Source organism: Rhamphochromis longiceps, linkage group LG3, assembly GCF_057381845.1.
Source record: "Rhamphochromis longiceps isolate RC_006_pf linkage group LG3, R_longiceps_female_GT1.1, whole genome shotgun sequence".
Lineage (NCBI taxonomy): Eukaryota > Metazoa > Chordata > Actinopteri > Cichliformes > Cichlidae > Rhamphochromis > Rhamphochromis longiceps.
Genome location: NC_140559.1, coordinates 61,968,703 through 61,983,955, shown reverse-complemented (window position 1 = coordinate 61,983,955; position 15,253 = coordinate 61,968,703). Strand labels below are relative to the sequence as shown.

Here is a 15,253-nt window from a genome sequence, read left to right as displayed (position 1 = left end):
GGGCCGAGGGTAATTCAAAACAATGTAGCAATGTACAATTTGCACTAAAACCTGCAAACACATCTATTGTGTATGTACTGTGTGACAAAAGAGCAACTTACCATTTATGGTTACAAGAGCCACAATTGCACCGGGTGAAACCTCAACGTTACCTGCTGGGCAGTCACACACAGTCTGGTCTTTGCACAGGCAACAGCCGAACTAACATTAAAAACACACAATATATATAAAAAGAATTGGAAATTAAATGATACACAATAAATATACAATAACAGCACACACTCATAGTACATAGCAATAAATGCATAAGACTTAAAAACCGTACATATTGGATTGTGAAACTCTGATGAAGGCTGCAAAAACCCTCCTGTTACTGCCTCTCTGCTGTGCAGGACAAAGCGTGTGTGAACTGCAATATCACAGTCAGCACAAAGGAATGGAAGAGGCAGGCAGTCCAGACACCTCACAACTACTTGTTTGCCACACTGACACACACGGTGTGACTGTGGATCCAGAGTAGCTAACATATTGTCTATAAGACAAGGCCTGGCCTCTTTCCACTTTAGCAAGGACACCATGTTTCTGATCGCCCAGTGAGTAGCAGCTGACTCAGACAACGTCTCACAAGTCATGGCTGCGTCCTCTTCTCCATCCTCCAACAACTGAAGGAGCTCCTGACGAAGCACCTCAGTTCCACACACTAACAGAAAAAAAATAAAGAAACTCTTCCACAAAGTGAAAAACACTCTAGGCAGTATGTTTCTTAGGACTGCACAAAAGCCCTGCCTAACTCAACTATAACAACAAATATAAAAGTAAAGGAATCACAATATATACAAGAAGGTAAAGTACCTTTTGTTGGGTTGACACTGGCAACATAACTAGGTTCTTCACGTGGACACTGATGCTGATCTGCAGACACTGGGGGGAAAAAGAGATTGAAGAATATTTACTTACTGAAATTCTTTGGTGAAAACAAGTTGTGAGATAAAATCAATGGTTGTGAGAACACTGACCACGTGGCAACTAGTACTTCGACTGGATGATGGTCTTTGAGGAATAAAATCTCCCTGTCTGTCAAGGGCGGCATCACTTACATTTTGATTAGATACCTTGAGTTTGTAAATGATCAGATTACATAATTGGAATACAATGTATCCAATTCAGGGTTGCAGGAGGATGAAGCCTATCCCAGCTGATACAGGACAAAGACAGGCTGCCAGTTTATTGCAGGGCTAACACGATATGTGTAACAGAAAATCCACTTAAATGTTTGATATTTCTTATAATAATCATAATTATGACTATTATTTAAAGGTTTCTTTAAATAATACATTTTGATTTTTTATAACCTCTAAAATATAAACCTGAGCTGTTTCAGATTCTGACCTCTGACCTCACTGCAGCTCCCTCTTGGAAGTACGTCTGCTTCTTGTCTACCCCCAGTGATGACCGCCTGCCCTTGATATCACGTACTGTACCTGAGGAACAAAAAAGGACAAACACTTGCCTTCATTTAAGAAGTACATTCATACAGAGGTAATCTATGGAAACACACTAGTTCACCCTTTGGGAGAAATCAGTTCCTGTGAAACATTTCTGTAAATGAACATCATGTGGAGAATGAATGAGATGAGTTCTTCAGGTGACTCAGCAGTCCCACACTGACAAATGAAATCTAGTTAAACTATTAAGCATATTTGCTCTTCTGAAATCTGTGTTAAACAACAACAAACATAAATTAGTAACAAAAATACAGCTGAGTAGAGGCTTTACAAACCACCAGCAGCCATAATGCTAAATTTTAATCTTCAAATGTTTCTGAGCCGTCTTCAACCTGCTTTTAACACATTAAAGTCCCACAGTCAATGCAGCCTGACTCAATCCTAGATGTTCAGCACACAGAGACACAGAGGTGCCGTTTAAAGTTTAGTGATAACCTGAGTCACTGATCATTTGCAGTATTACAGAGTCTGGCAGTCTTTGCATGATGTCCACGTCACTGTGAGTTTCTAGCTGACTCTCAGGTGTGACAGGTGTGCCAGCAGGAAAGAGTAATAATAACCTGCATCCTGAGGTTTTCAACCACTGGGAGGCGCTACAGCTTCATTCCTTTCACACTAAGGCAGCGGTAGGGAACTCCAGGCCTCGAGGGCCGGTGTCCCTGCAGGTTTTAGACGTGCCCTACCCCTGCACTAAGGCCTTTGAAATCTTCATTAACACTGAGCTTGAAATTTCTATCAGTCGAATGCAAAGGAGTCCTGTGGTTGTAGGACAGAGGTAGGGAACGTTAATCTGCCATCATTTAGATTATATGACAACAACCTTCAAATCTGAAGTCTCAGAAATCTGCTTCATGTACAAGTTCCTCCAATAATCAGGGCTAATATCACCAAATTGTACATAAACAGACTTTTACATGTTAAATATTTCTCAAATATGGGGAAAAAAACAATATAAAATACTATATTATTAACAAAATATCTTAAGATACAGCTACAAATTGCTTGAAACATTTGCAATGAAATATATAAAACAGCTTTATTGTCAGTGAGGACAAAGTTATAGTGATGCTGTGCTGGAGTGTTCAAAAGAAGACAGAGACATGAAGTATAAATATTGTATAATATTAAATATAAGAAAGAACAAAGTTATAAAAACATTAATAATTGAAATCTGCAACAATATTCACATAAAGTGTAAAATACAGAGTTAACTGTTTAATAGGTAAAGTTTAGGTCTTGCAGTCGAACAATGATCCCAAACACAGCAGCAAATCTACAGCAGAATAGCTGAAAAGCAAAGTCCAGACCTCAACCTGGGACATTCAGAGAGCTGTGCTTAAATAAATGCCCACAAAGCTCAAAGAACTGAAGCAACGTTGTAATGAAGAGTGGGCCAACATTCCTCCACAACAATATGAGAGACTGATAAAGTCAAGCAGAAAACAATTAGCTCACATTTGTGCTGCTAGAAGTGTTTCTAGTTATTCACAGGACTGTAGTTTGAATTTAAAGAAATGTGAAAGTGCACTGAAATTAACATAAAGTTATTGCAATTTTAAAAAAAAATCAAGAAATCTAAGAGGAAGAAACAAGGTAAACCACACAATTGTTTTCCTTATATTCTCCACACGGCAATGCACATAACAGACATAAAATATTTGCATTTATCAATAGAAAATATACAATTTTTCCATAGTCATAGCCAGGCCCGATTACTGCCAAACCTGTGCTGAATCAATCACTTAAACAGGACCTGTCTGACAAAGTAGAGTAGACCAAAAGATCCTCAAAAACTACACATCATGGCGCAATCCAAGGAAATTCAGAAGCAAATAAGAAACAAAGTAATTGAGATCTCTCAGTCTGGAGATGCAACGTCAAGATGAACAGAATCCAGTTTCTGGGATCCTGAAGGAGAATGTCTGGCCATCTGTTCACGACCACAAGCTGAAGTGCACTTGATCCAAAGCACACCAACAAGTCCACCTCTAAGCAGCTTAAGTAAAACAAAATAAAGACTTTGGAATGGCTTAGCCAAAGTTCATACGTGAATCTGATTGAGGAGCTGAGACCTTGGAAAGGTGGTTCATACTCAAAACCCCTCCAGTGTGGCTGAATTACAACAATTTTGCAAAGATGAGTGGGCAGAAATTCTTCCAGCACCTCGTAAAGGACTCATTGCCAGTTATCCCAAACGCTTTATTGCAGATGTTTCTACTCAGGGTGGCCCAACCAGTTATTAGGTTTAGGGGGCAATCACTTTTTCCACTCAGGGCCATAATAATGGCCGCCTTAATAATAAATGCCTTGATTTAGGAACTACTTTTAATGTTTACTTGTGCTATTTTGCAAAAAATAAAATCTCTGCAAAAACATCAAAACTGCTGACCATCTGACCTCAATATGAAATTATTAATCTTTTGACAAAAAACATTTAGATTTGTAAAAATAAAGAAACCATAGAGGAACAAACAATGTTGTTTGCTACGTTCTAACATGGCAATCTAAATAACAGTAATGCAAACATATATATTTATCAATAAAAACAGATCGCCTTTTCACTGTTACAAAAGTCAAGTACATCAATGTTTGTTCAGCTTTCATAAATGTAAGTTTGTAAGTACATAGTACATTTTTTGGTCCAACTTCTTTTAATACATGCAACACATTTCAGAACATTTGGGACAGAGACAACAAAAGACTGGAAATACTTCGTAAAAATCTGGTGAAACACTTTAAAGCCAGTGGGATTAAATGGGAAACATAAAATTTAATACTAGACAAAGACCGATTGAATCATGAAGCAAAGAATTAATAACTAAATCACAAGTAGAAAATGTTATGCAGATATTATTGGATAGATTTTGGTGTAGAAAAAAATGACAAGAAATGAAAAATGAAAGTTATCTGGTCTTTTTCTTTAAAGAGTAGCCTACTGCAGAGCAGCAACACTGACAAACACCATCATCACCAATACTGCAGCTAATACAATGATCCAGGAGGAAACTTGAAAAAGCAGGAAAAATGTGACACTGATCAAAATGAATACATCAATTATTGATCAAAGAGAAAATGCATACTAGCACAATGCATTGTTATTGCATCTCAGTTTCTCACCATCACTGATAATCTGACGTCTGCTGGACCTCAGGAATCGTCTCCATCACCTCTCTGTGAGGAGCAGAGAGCACTCGTGCTGCACATCCCACCTGTGTGCTGTGTTTACGTGAACCTGAGAGCACAGCTGTAGTGGTGACAGTGAATGTAGCGTTGGTGTTGGACACACTGACAGTGTTGTACTGTGAGAAGCTGAGGTCTTGTTGTGAGAGTGTTACAGTGGGAGCAGGTCGACCAGTGGCTGAACAGGAAACAACCCACTCTTCAGCAGAGTTTGACTCTCTGACATCAACAACAGGTTCATGCAGCTCTGTGAAGGATCAGGAGATATAAAATAAGGAGTATATTGTTAAAGATACATTGACTTCTAACACATGTAACGCATTAAGGTAAAATTTCTTACCATAAGGATGTGTTACACGATTTATAAACCCCAGTTTGTTAATTATTTGTTCATTATTCATAACTATATACTTAATTTTTTAAAAATTAAGTGTTTTTGGTCAAATGGAATTTCTTTTTGGGTAATTTTAGCCCCTTTTAGCCCTCTGCCAAAATGTTTTAACCTTTCTGTCTCTAACAGTAAAACATCGTTCCTTTATCTTCTGTGTCTGGTGTGTTGGTCAGGATTAGCTAGCTTGGCAAAAAGTTCACATTAAACAAAGTGTGTTACTGTGAGGTGTGTGTTCGTACTATGAGTCACAGCTCGAGTTTTCTTGCGGGTGAAGGTTTTTCACCTCGCTGTCATTCTTGCATAAAAGTGTTTGACCCCTTCAGGAAAAAAAACGAAATTTGGGATTATTTTTTGTTTTGTTCATTGTGTGTATTTGTTTCTACTTTTTACTTTTTCTTTTACTGTGTACAGCACTTTGGTCAACCTGTGTTGTTTTTAGACATGGTTATTGATTGATTGATTGATTGATTGATATGTCTTTGATTAAAATACAGCCTACTCCACATCCTCCAAGTTACAGAGAAGAGGAACCATCTGGGGTGAACTTGTGCACTTGGTATTGGCTGTCATGGTCCCTGTGCCTCTCCGGCTCGCTCATGTTGGCCACAGGTTTGTTTTGTTTTCTCTCCTGCTTCCCTGGGTGGAGCTCATTGTGGGCTCTCACCCTTGGCCCACGTATCTGCGGTGATTTCTACACCTGTTGCTGATCAGGCGGCGTCCCCCTTGCCTATTTAACGCTGCGGCACGGAGTATTCGGCACTGGAACGTTGAACCTCCCATGTTCGTGCTCTCAGCTCTCCTAAGACAAACTCTCTCAGTGTTGTGTGGCGTATTGATCTAATTGGACTCTTTGTGTTTAGATCTCCCCAGAACTGGTGGCGGACCCTGACCTGTGATCCCTGTGTGTGTCAACATAAGTGGAAATTGGAGCGAGAGTGGCTGTGGAGAAGCGAGTGTGCGTAAGAAGAGGAGTGGCGGAGTTTGGGCCGAGTGGGGAGCGAGTGTGGATTCTTTCCCCTGGAGCCCTGAAGCCCTGAAGCCCTGCCCCATTCACTGTATATACACATCACTGTGGTTTCCCTTCTGTGTTAATAAATTGTCAACCCTTTGCTTGCCAGAACGCTGCCTGTGTCTGAATCCATCTGTTAGCCCTGACATTGGATACCTGGAAATCAGTGAAGGGACCATTAATGCTTAAACTTGTACACAGGTTTGAGAGCAACCACCCAAAAGCTTCTGCTAATAAACACTAGTCTGTGTTTGTGATGCAAATGTTTCTGGCTGTGTTCACAAACATTTAGTAAGGTGAGTGAGGAATATTAATACTTATTATTAGATCATTAGCAGACTGTAGAACTTGACTGCACGCCAAGGTGGCAGTTCAGCCATTTGATTCATGTTGCAGCAGCTCATGAGTGAATGAACATCGTGCAATAAAAGTACTTCTAGAAGTACATTTTTGCAAAAACGTACATTGTGGAGGAATGTAGGGAAGACACGAGGGAGCCCAATATTTTACTCAAACGTTAATCGCTGCATCACACAACTGAACATTCAAAGCGCCAAAACCTAACCCTCTCACTTCCCGTTACACTGGGTACGAGTGGAGCTACCTGGTGGTATGTACTTACTAGGGGTGCAACGATATTCGTATCGATATTGAACCGTTCGATACAGTGCTTTCGGTTCGGTACGCATATGTATCGAACAATACAACATTTGTAATTTATTTTATCAACTTTCCTTCTGACGGTGCTGTCTGTGTGGAGCGCTCAGTGAATCTGCGTTCGACTACTCCGCCTAGGCTGCACTGTTGAGCGCAGATCCACTGAGCGCTCCACACAGACAGCATAGTCAGAAGGAAGAGCGCAGGGCAAGCTAGCGAGACAGAAGTTAAGCTCTCCTTGCAAGATGGACCTCCCCCACCCTCATTCAGATCTGGCGTTTGGAATTATTTTGGTTTTCATGTGACGTATGACCCTGAAGGTAAGCGAGTCATGACTAAAGTAAAACAGTATGTTGGATGTGCCACGCAATGCTCAATTACATGGGTGGGAGCTAGTGTGTTAGCGCAGTTAGCTCGTTAACGTGTTGGCCGTCCAGCCCCATGCACGGGGCGATCAGGGATAGCTCGTTAACGGAGATTTGCCGTGTTGTGGCGTTAAGGTCATTTTAACGAGGTTAACCTGAAAGCACTAGTGGGAACACAACGAATATGACTGCACATTTACGCCGACATCATCGCTAGCCCGACGTCCTGGGGCTAGGACGCTAGCGATTTTTCCAGTCGGGCTACCAAAATCTATCTCTGCCCTGCCCGTCGGGCTATTGTAGGAAAAATATATGTCAATGCTTTTGCATTCTTTCGGAAATGTAGCTGGGTAATTATGTCATTGGCATCGGTGAGCCACTGTCAATATGTGACATATTGAAATCGCATTTGAATTTGCGCTTGTTTTTTTGCTTTCATTTTGCAATCGCGTGAACTGTGTATAGAGAGCGACAGCACTGATTGGTGAGTGATGATAATTTGTGCACCAATTCCTCTGACATTGTCTTATCAATCGTTAGCTTACTATGCAAATATGACAAGTAAAATCTCCCGCAGCTTAAACATGTGAGAGGTTGATCGCGCAGAGAATCGCTGAGCTTATGTGAGTGCGCGTGTAAAAGCAGCAGGATTTATATTTCAGTTCTGCTGAGCCAAATAAGACAGGTCAGGGTGAAGAAGTGACAGCCAAAGAAAAGCTTAGCACAAAACGGAAAAGTTATGACAAATCAGACTATGAGGCAAAAAGAAAGTGCAGCTTTATGGTTTCATGGACAAAAGAATTTCTGTGGCTGCAATATGATGAGCTATATAACCAGGGGTGCACATAAGTGGTCCGCAGGTGCGCATTCGCTGTCAAAATAAAAAACACGCACAAGGGTTAGGGTTAAATTTAAAAACTGTACTTTTGAGTTAAAATATATATTTATAATTTTAATAAATGACAAATTAAAAAGGCATGAACATTTTATTTTGTATCGAAAAAATATCGAACCGTGACACCAAAGTATCGAACCGAACCGAACCGTGAATTTTGTGTATCGTTGCACCCCTAGTACTTACATTTATTTAAATTTACTTGAGTAGGGTAGAGTCATGCTAATGACCTAATAATTTTATTCAGGTGTGTTGCAGCAGAGATACATTTAAAAGCTTCAGGACGCTGGCTCTCAAGGCCTGGAGTTTGACACCCCTGCTTTACACAAAGATGGGTTAAATCACAGTGCAAAGAATGAATGAATAAATGAAATATAAAAAATAAATAATTATTAAATAGTCTTACACATCAATGTCATTGGTTGACTTTTGAAGTATTTGAATCCTTATTGGGTTCCCTGAGTGACAGAAGGATTAAAACACTTTAAAATCAGTACTGAAAATATGTGCAGACATTACTGGATAGATTTAGGGTTAGAATCAATAAATCACTATCATGTTAATAAGATAAGACACATTACAAAACGACATACTAGAAAGTGAAAAGGTAACTTTTCTTCAAGCAGCATAGTGGAGCAACAGAAAAAGACAAACCCAACACCAGCACTGCTGCAGCTATTACAGTGATTGAGGGAAAATCTGTGAAAAAAACAGAAAAACATGACGCTGACCAACAATAATACATCACTCATGAAGTACTGAAGTCATTGTTATTAGATCCCAGTCAAATTTACCCAAGTATCATCCGTCTCTAGTCTAGTCTGTGGTATACAGAAAGAGTTTCTCACCACCAACAGATGTTTTTTGGACCTCAGGAATCGTCTCCATCACCTCTCTGTGAGGAGCAGAGAGCACTCGTGCTGCACATCCCACCTGTGTGCTGTGTTTACGTGAACCTGAGAGCACAGCTGTAGTGGTGACAGTGAATGTAGCGTTGGTGTTGGACACACTGACAGTGTTGTACTGTGAGAAGCTGAGGTGTTGTTGTGAGAGTGTTACAGTGGGAGCAGGTCGACCAGTGGCTGAACAGGAAACAACCCACTCTTCAGCAGAGTTTGACTCTCTGACATCAACGGCAGGTTCATGCAGCTCTGTGAAGGATCAGGAGATATTGCAAGGAATATGTTGTTGAAAGGAAATCAGTTTCTAGCACATTTAAACACATTAATGCAAAAGTTCTTACCATAGACTTGGAAGCAGGTTCTACCAGTGAAGGAGCCTTCAGGATAAGTGTTAAACAGACAGTGATAGCATCCTTCATCCTGCTCCGTCACATTCCTGATGACTATGGAGCAGTTCTGTAGTCCAGTGTATTTAAACTTGAGTTTATCGTTAAAGCCATCATTCACTCTCTGACCATAGTACTTGCTGTAGGTGGCAACATTTGTCTCCACATCACGTGAGATTTTCTGCCATGTGACCTGAAGGACGTCTTCAGTGTCCAAGAGCTGACAGCTGAATTCAGCATCTTCTCCCACTGCTGCCAGCACAGTCTGCTGTGTTTGGACCACTGCTGTTAGAGCTGCATGGAGAATAACATGAGTTAGAGATGTGGAACTGAGAGGTATTGATGGGAAGGATTAAACAATAATTCGGGTCATGGAGTAGTCTGTGTTTTAGGCTCAAACAAATTGACATATGGGTACCACTTAAATGTGATGTAGACTATAAATATAAACCTGACACTCATTGTTTCATACTGTATGTTTCAGGGACATTTTCTTTCATCTATAAAAAAAAGTAAGACAATTCAGTTAGCTACCAACTAAACAAAGAAAGTCAGATAGATGTACAGATCGAGTCTATATTGGTTCTGTTGGTCCATGACCAATTCTGGAGGTCTGTACTGCATTTGAACTTTTTCAACAATTTGGAGGTCCAACCATGATTTAAGCTGGACATCAATATGGCGTTCAACATTAGAACCTTGGACTTGATGTATATTTTTTGGACATCATGTAGATATCTATGACAAGTGCAGGGGATTTAAAGGTTTAATTGAGGTCATATTTTTTATTTACAAAATATCAATATTGGGGCTACAAAACAATCCCTTCAGTGGACCAAAAATGAATTATAAAACCCATCACTTCAACATAACCAATACCAGGACTGGTATTGACTGGTAACTCGTGCTACTGTAGAAATTCCCATTGATTTTCTACATTTTCCCAGAGGCCTCCCCTTCTGTGGATTACTAGTATGTCATTTATTAATTTGTGCCTCAGTTATTTCAGATCAGTTATTTCACTGGGGAAGCCCTATATTGCCCACTTCCTAATTTCAGCACAGTTTGATCTTTCTCTTTAGCATGTATGTAACTTTGGTTTGTTGAGATTTTGGCATTACTTCTGTCATAAACATTCTCTCTCAGACATAACTGACTAAGATTTCTGTGGTTACCCAGAACATTTTAATAGACTTTTTGTAATCAATCAGGTCTTCAACCCCTTCTTTTTAAAATAGTGTATAAACCGTATGTATGTGTGAAAGACTGTTAATGTTTTGATAAATTGTTTATTTTAGAACAATTGGTGAGTGTGTTTAGCCACTGCACACTACTACACTTTGCTCTAAACTACATTCCTTCTCTGAACAGTATATATGTGAATGGACTGACGGATCTTTTCATTTCAAATGTTAAATAATTGTCAGTAAACTACTTATGACCTGAACTCCGTCTCTGTCTAATGGAAATGAGTGCCTTCTTGTTTTTAACTACATTGGGGTTGTGAAACGTCTTTTACATTGTAGGCCACATACAACCCAATTTTTGTTAATTTACCAACCATACATACATAACACACAAACATGTGGTTTATCTATTGCTTTCATCGTAATATGAATAGGCATGGGGCAACCTTTAACAAAACAGTCTAAAGCTGTTTTCACACAGCTCTCAAAACAGTCTCATTAATCTGAATGATGAACAACTCATGACACAGAAAGTTGATTTTGTTCTTTTTTATTAGGCTGAGTGTTCAGTGGGAGAAACGTTTTGTCACTCATTCAAACAAAATCTAAACTCTTCAGTAATTGTATCTCCCTCTGATTCTGTCTAAAGACAATCTCTTTGTCACTTCAGAGAAAAGTTCTCACATTTTAGGATCAATTTTTAATTATTACGAGTGAAGGTTCTTGTTTTCTTTTTTTTTTCTCTTGTCACAATAAATAACTTTAAAAAACAAAAACAACAATACGGAATAAAACTTACCTTTTGAAAAGGCCATAAAAAGAAAAAACAAACACAGAATCCCACAGTCTGACATGGTGCACGTCTCTGTGTCCCCACTGGCTATTGTACCACGTATTGAAACAACGTCGTACAATAGCCAAATTATTGAAAACTCAAATGTCCCCGAAGGAAGGAAGAATCTCCCTTCCTTCTGGGACATTCCAAGGCATGTTAGAATGATCAACTGTACCAAGTAAAGTACAAAAACTTCCCAGTGCAGAGTTTCATCAGTGTTTTAATCAGCAAACTCAATCATTTTTTTCTGCATTTTGAAAATTCAGTAAAGCTGTAGGTGTCAACATTTGTCTCCACATCTTGTAAGATTTTCTGTCATGTGACCTGAAGGATGTATTTAGTCTCCGAGAGCTGACAGCTGAATTCAGCATCTTCTCCCACTGCAGCCAGCACAGTCTGCTGTGCTTGTATCACTGTTGTTAGAGCTGCACAAACAAAATAAGAGGCTTTCATAGTCCGTGTTTTATGTTTCATTTAAAAAAAAAAAAAACAACAACTACATAACAGAATTCACTGAGGTACATACTGAACTTACAGGACAGAAACAAAGTACCAATCCTATTGCAGTAGTATATCTCCAGTAACAATACCAGCATTGGTATCAATACTATTGATAACTGCATCAATCTGCCCACCTCTAACTCGTGCTATTGTAGAAATTCCCTGTGAACTTATACATTTTCTCAGAAGCCTTCCCTCCGCGCATTACTGGTATGTTATTTATTATTTTGTGCTCCAAGTTCAGTTATTTCACTGGGGAAGCCCCGTAATGCCCACTTCTTCATTTCAGTACTGTTTGATCTTTCTCTTTAGCATGTATGTAACTTTGGCTTGTTGAGATTTTAGCATTACTTCTGTCACCAACATTTTAATGCTATCTTTACTCTGTTATAATCATCTCTCTATCTCAGGCATAACTGACTGAGATTTCTTTGGAAAAGTTCTCACATTTATGACCTTTTTAGGAGCTTCTTGTTTTGTTTTGTTTTCCTGTCACAATAAATAACTTAAAAAACCAAAAATGACAATATGGAATAAAACTTACCTTTTGAAGAGGCCATTAGAAAAACTAACAAATGTATAATCCCACAGTCTGACATGTTGCACCATTTGCCATGTCTGTCCCCTCACTGGCTATTATACAATGCATAGTGTTAGATTATAATATTATTTTATGCCATGTTAGACCCCTAAGTAAAGATTGTGAATTATTAGGTAGTTTTAGTTGGCATTATTTTCCTGAATTAGAAGAAGCTGATAACTATTGCATTAGTTAAACTGATTTGCATTACATTAGACTGCTGATTTATTGTGGATGAATGATATTGTTTTATGATGTTATAAGAAATACTGTTCGCAGAAAGTCATCGCCTTATTTGTCTGATTAGAAGAGAACATGCTGGAGTTTTCTGCCCCAACTCAGCAGGAGCAGATAAACAGGGAGCCAAGGTCGTAGCTTAGGCGCTGTGTGAGAGAAAGCATGTGAATGTTTAGGCTTTTATGATAAGGTGGGGGCCACTAGAGGCTATAAAAGTTTGATCAATGCTCCACCAGTTTGAGATCTGAGGCTGTCTGCATACAGTGTCCATCTCCCACGCGTGTGATCATTAAAATCATCGTTTGACTTAACCCGGCCGGACCAGTGTTGTTATTGTGGTTTTTTCTCTTGTCTCCATCCCCAATTTTGAACTCGTAACACTCTGTAACTGTTAGCTAGGCAATTTCACATTTTTGTCTTTTTGTGGAATCAGTGTGTTTGAACAGCACAAATTCTGCCTTTTCTAATTTTGAAAGACTGAACATGATATAAACAAAATAAATCTGATCTGTTCCTCTATAAATCTGGACAAATCTCAGATTCTGAAGTTCTCAGCGCTTACATTTTGTCCTCTCCTACACTTCTGCTGAAAACTGACATGTGATGTGTTTGTACAGCTTCCTCTGTCGGTTTTTAACAAACCAACAAATTATCCAACAGAAGAGTATACCTTTGAGACAATGGTGTAGGTCTACTTTCCAAACTGAGAGGATGGATGAGATGATGGTGCAGGTTTCCAGTCTTAATTCAGTCTTGTTGCCACATTGTGGTCACCTGTCACCTTACTTTTGCTGTGGGAATTATGAAATGATAGCTAGACTTTAGCTTGCCTGTAGTGGCATTAAATGATCCTTTAGAAAATAGTTATAAATGTATTAGTTCCCAACATTGTACATTGCTGAATCATTATTTTTACTGAAAGTCTGTTCAGTTTCCAAACTAAAAGTAAAATTGAGTGTGACTCGCCGGCACATTACAGTGAGACTCTCCAGTTTGATCAGCAGAGAAAAAAGATATCTCAAACAAAATATGACGGAATTTCAAAAACCTTAGTGGATCCCAAAGAGCTTACTAAAATTTAATGTTTGCTTTGATTCCTGCTTTGCTCACTCTTGGCGTTCTCTCCATGAGCTTCATGAGGTCATCACCTGAAATGGTTTCCAACAGTCTTGAAGGAGTTCCCAGAGATGCTGAGCACTTGTTGGTCCTTTGCCTTCACTCTGCGCTCCATCTCATCCCAAACCATCTCCACTGGGTTTAGGTCAGGTGACTGTGGAGGCCAGACCATCTGGTCAGCACTCCATCACGCTCCTTCTTGGTCAAACAGCCCTCACACAGCCTGGAGGTGTGTTTGGTGTCATTGTCTTGCAGCAGGAGGAGCAACCACTGCACCAGCGTAGAGTTTGGTAATCAGTCCAGAGGTCCAGAAACTTCATCCTGATGCCTAATTGCAGTCAGGGTGATGCTGCCAGCCCATAGATGTCTGTGCCTCCCTCCACTGATATGCCTCTTGGGTCATTACTGGCCCACTATCAAACTGGCCACGCAGAACGATGTTACAACTTCTCTGGACCCTTTCATATCTGTCATATGTGTTCAGGGTGAAAAACACATCTGCCAGTGGTGGCCTGATAATTCTGGTATTCTATGGCAAATGTCAATCATGCATGGTTCCAGTCAGTGAGTACAGGGCCTGCTAGAGGACATCAGGCCCTCAGGCCACCCTTATAAAATCTGTTTCTGATTGTTTTGTCAGATACAAGTACAGGTTACTGGTCTCTTCTCATACCAGTAGTGACACTGGTATGAGGAGGAAAAATATCAGTGTCCCCCACCTGTAAAACCATCCCATAATGACTGTAAAGAGTCTGTAGGATCTGGTCATGAAACAATCACAAATTAATATTTTTTAGAATAATTTCCAGAGTCATAACACACAGCCAGCAAAACATGGGAAGTAAATTCCAGGAAAAAAATGAAACCTTGCATAAAATGCCAGTTAAAGTCCAAAACTCTGTGACCTGACCCCAACCACAGTGTGGGCTGTGGACTATGTGGAGGTTGAAGTGTGGACCCAGAAGCAGACGCGTGGAAACAAAAGTTTAACCAAAAGCGAACCGTTTATTCAAGGTTGGTGAGCAAAACAAAACAAAAGGCAGGAGCAAACTAAAGGAAAACTAACCAAGACTAAAGTGGGGAAACTAAACACTGGGAACATGGAAAACTTGGACATAACTGTCATGGTGGGGTACACCAGTGTTATGATGAAGTGGACCCAAGTGCAGACAGGGAAGGAGGCAGAACTAAGTTTTGAAAAATAAAAAGGCAAGCTGTTTATTTAGGCTATAAACGTGAATACAAAATGAAAGCATCATGAGCAGTGGCAAAAACTAAACTGAAACCAAACTAGGAAAACTAACTGACTGTGACAAAACTGTGATAACTTTGAATCAACTGTGATAAGACCTGAAGGGAGGCAACGCAGACGACCTGACACTGAATAAAGAAAGACAGAGGACTTAAATACAGACAGGAGGTGATCAGGGGAAGTGGAAACACATGGGGGAACAGCTGACTGAAATGAACATAATGATGCCATGGCTAAAGTGAAACTAAACAATGT

The 15,253-nt window shown here is 39.7% G+C and overlaps 1 protein-coding gene across 1 annotated transcript; it reads right to left on the bottom strand.

The window, feature by feature from the left end:
• Positions 1 to 3,995: 3,995 nt before the first annotated feature.
• Positions 3,996 to 12,412, bottom strand: LOC146675631 (OX-2 membrane glycoprotein-like). Its single transcript, XM_085402564.1, has 3 exons — positions 12,358 to 12,412; positions 9,246 to 9,584; positions 3,996 to 4,932 (listed from the first exon to the last, which is right to left on the bottom strand). The coding sequence occupies exons 1-3, from the start codon at positions 12,410 to 12,412 to the stop codon at positions 4,625 to 4,627; spliced, it is 702 nt and encodes a 233-aa protein (XP_085258690.1). The 3' UTR covers positions 3,996 to 4,624.
• Positions 12,413 to 15,253: the final 2,841 nt, after the last annotated feature.

Bases quoted from the DNA above. Each gene is read 5' to 3' on its own strand.
- LOC146675631 (XM_085402564.1), bottom strand. From the start codon at position 12,412: ATGTCAGACTGTGGGATTATACATTTGTTAGTTTTTCTAATGGCCTCT. The intron at 9,585-12,357 runs GTAAGTTTTATT...TTCTCCATGCAG, and splicing joins TCTAATGGCCTCTTCAAAAG to CTCTAACAGCAGTGGTCCAA. The intron at 4,933-9,245 runs GTAAGAACTTTT...GATCCTTCACAG, and splicing joins AACCTGCTTCCAAGTCTATG to AGCTGCATGAACCTGTTGTT.